Source organism: Pezoporus flaviventris, unplaced genomic scaffold (genome assembly GCF_033815535.1).
Source record: "Pezoporus flaviventris isolate CSIRO_AGI_PZ_B2104156 unplaced genomic scaffold, CSIRO_AGI_Pfla_v1 ptg000007l, whole genome shotgun sequence".
In the NCBI taxonomy this organism is placed as follows: domain Eukaryota; kingdom Metazoa; phylum Chordata; class Aves; order Psittaciformes; family Psittacidae; genus Pezoporus; species Pezoporus flaviventris.
The window spans coordinates 12,618,091-12,625,510 of record NW_026892555.1 but is presented as its reverse complement, the minus strand read 5'-3'; the positions used below and the strand labels follow the sequence as shown (position 1 = coordinate 12,625,510).

Below are 7,420 nucleotides of genomic sequence, written 5' to 3'. Positions count from 1 at the left end.
AGTTACTCTTAATAGCACACAATTTACATAACTTTAAAATATTCGTTTCATTTCTGATCCAAAAAGGTGATGAAAAATTAAAGTTATTTGAAGGCTGCAGAGAGTTACAGAATCCACTTACAGATCAGTGGGCTACTCAGGATTTATGAGTCCTAGTGCTTTAACTAGATATAGCCACAGGATGGTGCTCATGGACTTTGCAAACTACATTATAAATCCGGAAAACAAAACCCGAAAAAAAACCCGAGAAAATAAGAAAAAGCTAAAGAGAGGGCGCCTGACTCTCTCTTCGGCAGGCTGTTGCTTGTCCTGCTCTGAAATGCATGAACCTTCAAGCAGCCATGGATTATGATGATTTATTTCTGTATATTTATCGAGTCCTCAAGGGCATTGCAAATAGGCCTATCATCTGCTTCCTTGTCTTCTGGGTATTATTGTTTAGCTAAATACATAAATTAAGGACTGAAAAGGTACCAAATGTGTCACATTAAGCATCAATGAGCTGAGCATCTTATTGCTTCAGCTTATTGAATGGTTATCTTGCAAGCTACTCTCTTCTTGACTGGTACAAGCGTTGGTCCTTGCAAACAGCTGGCAATAGCATAATGAAAGGGTTTCCCAGATTCCTAGATCTCGAAACCTTTGTCATAGGAAAAAGAACACAGATTTTTCTTTAAAGCTCGAACACTTCTGCAGTTTCAAAAGTGTGCTGCACCCTGTGAATTTGGACGGGACTGCAGTAGGACCTGGGAGTCCTACTCAGTAATAGAAGGTCCTGTGCTAAAGAGTTAATCACAGCCACCTCCCTCAGACATACTGACTTCCCCTTCTCTAGAAGGGGCTTCAATATAAATGAAGAAAAGGGTGCACATCTCTGTTTCACCTCTGCTTGTTGTTTCTTAACTTCAGTCATTCAGTGATTTCACTTGTAACTTTATACAGATGATCAGGAACATTACAATGAATATTTTTATTCACCTCTTAAATTCTCAGGACTTACAAACTTTGCAAATAGTAGCCTTAATTGTAAATTCAACAGGGTATACCATAGGGTGACTCATTTCTATATGAATATAGATTCTGCAGTTCCACATCCCCATTGCAGTGTCTATGCATATGAGAAAAAATGCGCATATGTACTATGATGCTTTTAATCAAGGTTTATACCAAGCCAGACAAGTGCTGGAACACTTTAATATAAATATTTCTCCCATGAATCATTAATCCACACATCGCAATACCTGGCACTGGGGGATGCTTGCGTTCCAACCCGCGCGGTGGAGTAGGCACCTTCTAAATCATTCAAAACAAAGTGAACCCGGAACTCCAGGGAGAGGAAAATGAGTTAAAAGGTAGCAAAACCGGAGGCGAGAGGACACAGAAGAGCACAGCACCTGCACGGTACCCCCACCCTCCCGCGGAGGTCGGGCTCGGGGGCGGGGGGTTGGATCGCAGGCACAGCACGGGCTGCTTTTTCTTCCCCCCTTCTTTCCACCTTCTGCTCTATAATTGCCCGCCTCCTTTCGCTCCGCTTTCTCCTTATCGGATGCGGCGCAGCGAGGGGAAGAGCTGCCGGAGGGGAGGGAAGCAGCTCTCCCGCAGCCGGCTCCGCACCCACAGCCGGCTCCGCACCCACAGCCCCGCGTGAAAGCCCCGCGGAGCCCGCGCAGGTGGGTGTGAGCTCCGCTTCGCCTCCCCGGGGCTGGAGAGGGATCAGCGGCACCACCGGGACCGGGATCGGGATAGGGATCGGGATCAGGAGTGCTACCCTACCCACCTGCCGGCAAACCCCGCGGCAGCGGGAGCAGAGCCCCGGAGTGAAAGCGGGGTGCGGGAGGATGGATGGAGGGTGGACAAAGCGTAGATGGGGTGGTCAGCGGGAGACCTTTATAAACGCCTGCAAAACTTTACCTTTAACAATAACAATAATGAAATGGTAACCAGCCGCACCTTAGACTGGAGGGTGTGCCTGCTACCCGTGCTGAGCCCCGGCTCCTCAAGGTTGTTGGGTGCCGGTTTAGCGGGGAATACCCGGGCAGGCGAGACCCCCCACCACGACGGTCCCATGGGCCGCGTCGCTCGCCTCGCCTTTGCTGTCCCTTTCCTAACTGGAGGGGGGAACCGCTCTCTTTCAGGCGGGGAACCGGGGACGCTGCTGGCGGGGGGCGCCTCGAAGAGCAGTCGGGCCCGGGGGTCAGGAGCGGCGCTGCTCTTGTGGGTTGCGGTTCCCTGGAGCAGGCTGGAGCCGCGCTGCGGGGCTGTGGAAGGGGAGAATGAAACGCACCCGCCGGGACCGCGTCCCCGCCTCTCCTTCCTCCATCGCCTTCTCCCCCTTTTCGTGACGGGGCGGCCGCGGCGGCTGTGCGGGGCAGGTCTTACGGAGGGCACCCGGGATAAACCGAGGCCCCGCAGCCGACGCCAGGCTGGGCGGTGCGGAGCTGGGAGAGGTGTGCCGAGTGTCTCCCGGGCTGGGAGGCCCCCGAGGTCCTGGGGGAAGGTGCCCTGTTGCACTGCAGGCGTCCAGGAGCCCACCCGCGAGAAGCACACAGGGAGCGGGACTCCCCTCATAGGCAGTGCTCTCGGCCTCGGACTTTTGGGCTCTGCTGCCAGGGCTGTTGTGTGAGAGAACTGGTTTACCAAGGAGGCAATAAAAGGAGAAATACACCAAAAGCTGGAGGATATAGGGTATTTCTTGTCATTCCAGATGATGTCAGCAGCAAGGTGGCTGCAGGTTGGTGATTGCCTTGCCTAGGTCAGTGAACCCTGAAGCATGGCTCAGTGCAGAGGCGGACTTGTGCCTGGTTTATCCCAGTTGTGTGTATCCCAATAAATCTCTGTGCAATGGCTTTTCTCTAAAACCAGAAGTAGGAGGTGTTTCTATGCAGGATTACATGTGTTATAGATCTTATAGCTCTTACATGGGAGTAGGGCTTGTCTCAAAGTGAGAGGTTTTATTTTTTAAAATCGGGCTTATTTTAAAGTGGGAGGTTAGCCACCACTGTGAGTGAACATTTTATATCTTGGTTATTACTTGGAAAGTGACTGAAAAGACTGAATTATATGATGTTCTTTAAAAAGGCTACATTTGCTTTCTCTAGGTTGTATTTCTGTGTGAAGGGAGAAGTATCAATACCCAATGTGAGATACAAAAGGGGTGGATTTCAGATGGTTTAAGACATACTTCATTTTTCCTGTTGCCTGTCACTAGCCATCTGGCTGCTGACTGTGCTGGCTTGTCTGGGTCCAGTCCTTGGGTGTTCATGTAGCAGTTTTGTTGTGTTTATGCCATGCAAACCCAATACCTGTAGGAAGCCTGGGAACTTTACTGGGGTTTCCACATCTGGACTATGTGTCCTAAGAACTGAGCATAGCGACACCTAAGTTTCTGGTGCACATCTTTGTTACTGGATCTAGTTATTTGCCTCTGACTTGAGAGATTTGTATTGTAAGAGGTGGATTAAAAAATATATATGTAGTGTGAAATTCATTGGTAATTTGGCTAAAAAATAACTAACTTCCCATGGGGATGGTAGTCACAATGATTAAGCCTCTTATGTATTCCCAGGTGGTACATCAAGCATTCATGACTGGGATTTGCAACAGCAAACCTACCAAATCCTGGGAATAGCTATTACAATTTGTAAATACTTAAAGAGAGGACATGTAGGTCTTCTCCTCTTATTTGTTTAATAATGATTGAGGCACTTCAGTCTGCCTTTTGTACTAGACAGTGGTTAAAACACTAACTTTGTGCCTTCCTCAGAAGACAATGAGAACATGGAAGGCAAATTCAATGATGGCATGTTGGGAGTATTAGAGAAAATAGCACAGGAGGTAAATGGGGGGGACCTGCAACACAGAAATACATAACCCAAAATTTACCAAACTTTCAAATGCTGAGTTCTTGCTGACAGAAAGAAATCTACTATTATCTAAATTTAATTTTGTGAAATACTAACAGGAGAGGGCAGCAAAAATTCTTCCTGGTCCAGAAAATCAGCTAAAACTAGTGCAGAAGGAAAGTTCAGAGGTAGATAAATGTTTATAAGTGCAATGTTATGAACACATTTGACATATCTTGAGAGGTGCTTCTATAAATGTTAAATAATTGTCCTGGAAAGTGTTAAAGGCCAAGTTCAGATAATGAAATTTGTACTGTTCTTAGCCTAGCTTCTGTGGGCAGACAGGTTACCTCTTCTGGAACCTGTTCTTTGGCACGAGAATTGCTTCCCGTAATCCAGCTAGTTCACCTAGGACTGCTGTGACTGTTCATATAGTGCTCCACTCTGAAGTGTTGGTGTTCCTAACTGATTAAGTTAGAGTAAATATTTTTACCTTGGTATTACCTACAAACAGAATTCATGCTTACTCAGTTGATACCCTGCATGCCTTCTGAGCTGCTTGTGCAGCTGTAAGAGCCAGGTAGTATAACAGAGAGCATGGAATAAGTTGAAAAGTACAGAAAAAGGAAAACCAGTATGCTGGAGAGAGCAGTGAGGACTTACATTTCCTCAGAACAAAGTTTTACCTTTTTTGACAACTTATGTGCAAAATCGCACAGCTAAACTGATCAATGACTTTCACTGGGTTTTTGAGTACACCTATTTGTTATTATATTGTTCTATAACAGGCTTGCAGGGTAGTTCTCATCTGATTCCATTTATGTATGTATGTATGTATTTATTTATTTAATTACAGAATCCTGAAATACATAATTTAGCTTCCCATTGTGGATGCTTTCTGGATATAAAGTAGAAGACCATTTTAGTCCTACTTTGCTATCGAGAGCTTTAGAGTTATTTTCCACAGGTATCTTGAGAAGGTGCTTACAACACTGGATGGTATAGAGATACCCATTTAATCTTGTTATTCATAGCATACTCTACTCCAGTACTATAATTCTAGTACGGATGTATGCTTAACAAAGAATTCCAATTTTCTCTTTACATGGGCTGAATTTTCAGAACTATTGAGTAGCCCAAATGGGGTTCTTTCAGGTAAAATATGCCTTGGTTATAAATCTGCTGTCAGGATGAAATCTTGGTTGTATTAATGTCTCTAGCAAATTCCTGGTTTGGTTTTTGTTTTTTAATGGAATCCAGATTTTGCCCATGATTTTCATGGAAGTGGATGCCTCATCTTTGCAGGTTTATTAAGTCTTGTTCTGTGTGTTTTCAGACCTGCTGATACTGTGTGTACTCAGGAGAGGAAGATGTTTTGTCGGTATGAGACACAGAGCTGTTTCCTCTTGGCTTTTTTAGCTGTTGCAGCTTTCTTCATCAGTGATGCTCAGGGCCAAGGTAAGTTGCAAAAAAGAAGCTTTTCATTCTGATGTGCAGAAATAAACTTTCTTATTCCAAACACAAGTGTTACTTCCCTCTTAGGAGGTTGTGGATCCACACTTACTACTGAAGTGAAGCAGGAGTTTTGGTGCTGATCTTCGGGTGTGGAAGGAGTAGAATTATTTGTTCATGTGTGCTCTTTGAACCTAGTATCTCAAATAGCATTAGTCTTTTTGCAAGTTGAGCTCTCTCTCTCTCTCTGTATATATATATATATATAACTCATTTACTTGAAGCACTGATCACTGAAATTGCTGTGACTGTTCTCTACATAATCAAGTCTAAAGGACCATCTATGATATTAAATTTATATGCAATTTATATGTTTTTTTCTTTGTTGGAACAGTAGCTGTCGTAACACATCATTCAGTATTGCACAGGACTATTAAATGTCACAGACTACTTCTTCAGCTTTCTTTTTTAAATCTCCTTTGTGGGTATTAAAAGATACTGCTGAGATTGTTAGGCTTAAATACTTGTTGGATCGCATTGACAGTGACTTGACTTTTAGAGAAAATATATCCTATTGCTTTGGGAAGGAGGGAGAAAGAATGCCAATGAGATTTTATGATTTCTAAAGAAAGATGTTTCTCTCAACTTTATATTTATGTAATCCCTTTGATATGAGACTGCGTAGGCATAACTGGGACCAGAATTTGATCCTGGGGCTCTTCTAAAGCGTCTTGTATAATGCATTATTCATGAGCACATTCAAAGACTAGTTGCGACCTGAGGCTTTCCAAGTTCTGGCAAATGCAAGTAGCAGCGCTGTCCAGCCTGCGTGGCACTCACGTGCTGTGGAAGCATACATACCATCTTGGATGTTTGGGAATCTGGGAGTTTTATAGGCCTCTCACAGAACTTCGGAACATGTGTAAGCAGTAATATTTAATGTGGGCAATGTGAGGTGAATGAAGAAATACATGTTCCTGATGTTCAGCACATCAGCTCTGGTCAGAAAAGAGGTTCAGACTGTTTGTGACTTAATGAGCCAATAAAGCAAAGCATATGGTTAGTCCTCTCTCTGTGTTTTTCAGTCCTAATACATATGGTTAAGATTTGCAGAACAGTACTGGGGATTGAGATGCATCTCTAGAAAGTTTTGCAAAATTCCTTGGGCTTGGAAAACCATACTCTTCCTCTGACTTTTATTTATTTATTTTAACTTCGATTTAATCAGCCATCTGTAAAGGAGAAAGCTCTCAACTATTAATACAGTGAAATTAAGGTCGAGTTTTTTCCATAGTCACACTAGCAAAGCTAGAGTTAGTGTATTTCATGAATAAAGAACAATACTTCCCTTGTTCTTACTCTCTTTCAGCAAGCATTAGCTGCTGAATGCTGTCAGCAGGGTCATACTAAGCTAAGTGGGCTATTGCCTTGGCCCAAAATGACTGTATGTTATTGAATGAAGTGATAAGAAGTCTCTATTCCATGTTCGCAGAAGAAAAGTATCTCTTGCTACACTTAAAGTAATAAAATGTTTCTCAAATCCATTCTTTCCTCAAGGTTGCCACCCCTTGCAGTAAACTCTTCATGCAGCAGGCTATTTAATATATTTTAATACAACACTAACAGTATGGTTGCCTGTTTTAAGACATTGTACACCCTGCCAAGGTGTAGGAAGAGCTGGTATTCGTTCCAGCTTGTTTCCTTCCTTTGGCAAAGATGATCAGGTTAAGGTGTGTAATGTGACTTCTTGGAAAGGAGAATGTGTTTGGGAGACAGAAGTCAACATGCCTGAAGCTACAACTTAATACTTCAGCTGAGGAGTTATCTGTGTTGAGCTACATGGTTTCATCTCATTTATTACCTGAATGCCTTCATAGTGCCATTCAGTTTTTACTCAACAGCAATTATACTTTCATCACTGCTCTTTCTTTCCCATTCATAATGTGACTTAAACAACAGCTTTTGTTTACTTATGTTCTTATATAATACACAAAAATAGTGCTGGGCAAGAAAAAGACTAGAATTTTCCATTTATTCATCGAGTAACTTGATTGAAGAATTTTCGTTCTGTATTTAAAGATGGAAACTTTTCTTTCTGTAGCATGAATTTCCATGTGTTACTAATA

At 43.3% G+C, this 7,420-nt stretch overlaps 1 protein-coding gene across 3 annotated transcripts in view; it reads left to right on the top strand.

Annotated features, from left to right (window-relative positions):
* The first annotated feature begins 1,315 nt into the window (after nucleotides 1-1,315).
* The window catches only part of COL14A1 (collagen type XIV alpha 1 chain), a 117,301-nt gene continuing 111,196 nt past the window's right edge, over nucleotides 1,316-7,420 (top strand). The window contains exons 1-3 of one of the 3 annotated variants that reach the window (XM_061447802.1): nucleotides 1,316-1,352; nucleotides 1,558-1,670; nucleotides 5,179-5,300. In XM_061447802.1, coding sequence (XP_061303786.1) covers nucleotides 5,213-5,300 — 88 coding nt within the window. In that variant the 5' untranslated portion in view covers nucleotides 1,316-1,352; nucleotides 1,558-1,670; nucleotides 5,179-5,212. Of the gene's footprint in view, nucleotides 1,353-1,426; nucleotides 1,671-5,178; nucleotides 5,301-7,420 lie in introns of those variants that run through there. The other 2 variants (XM_061447805.1, XM_061447803.1) reach the window with 2 other exon arrangements.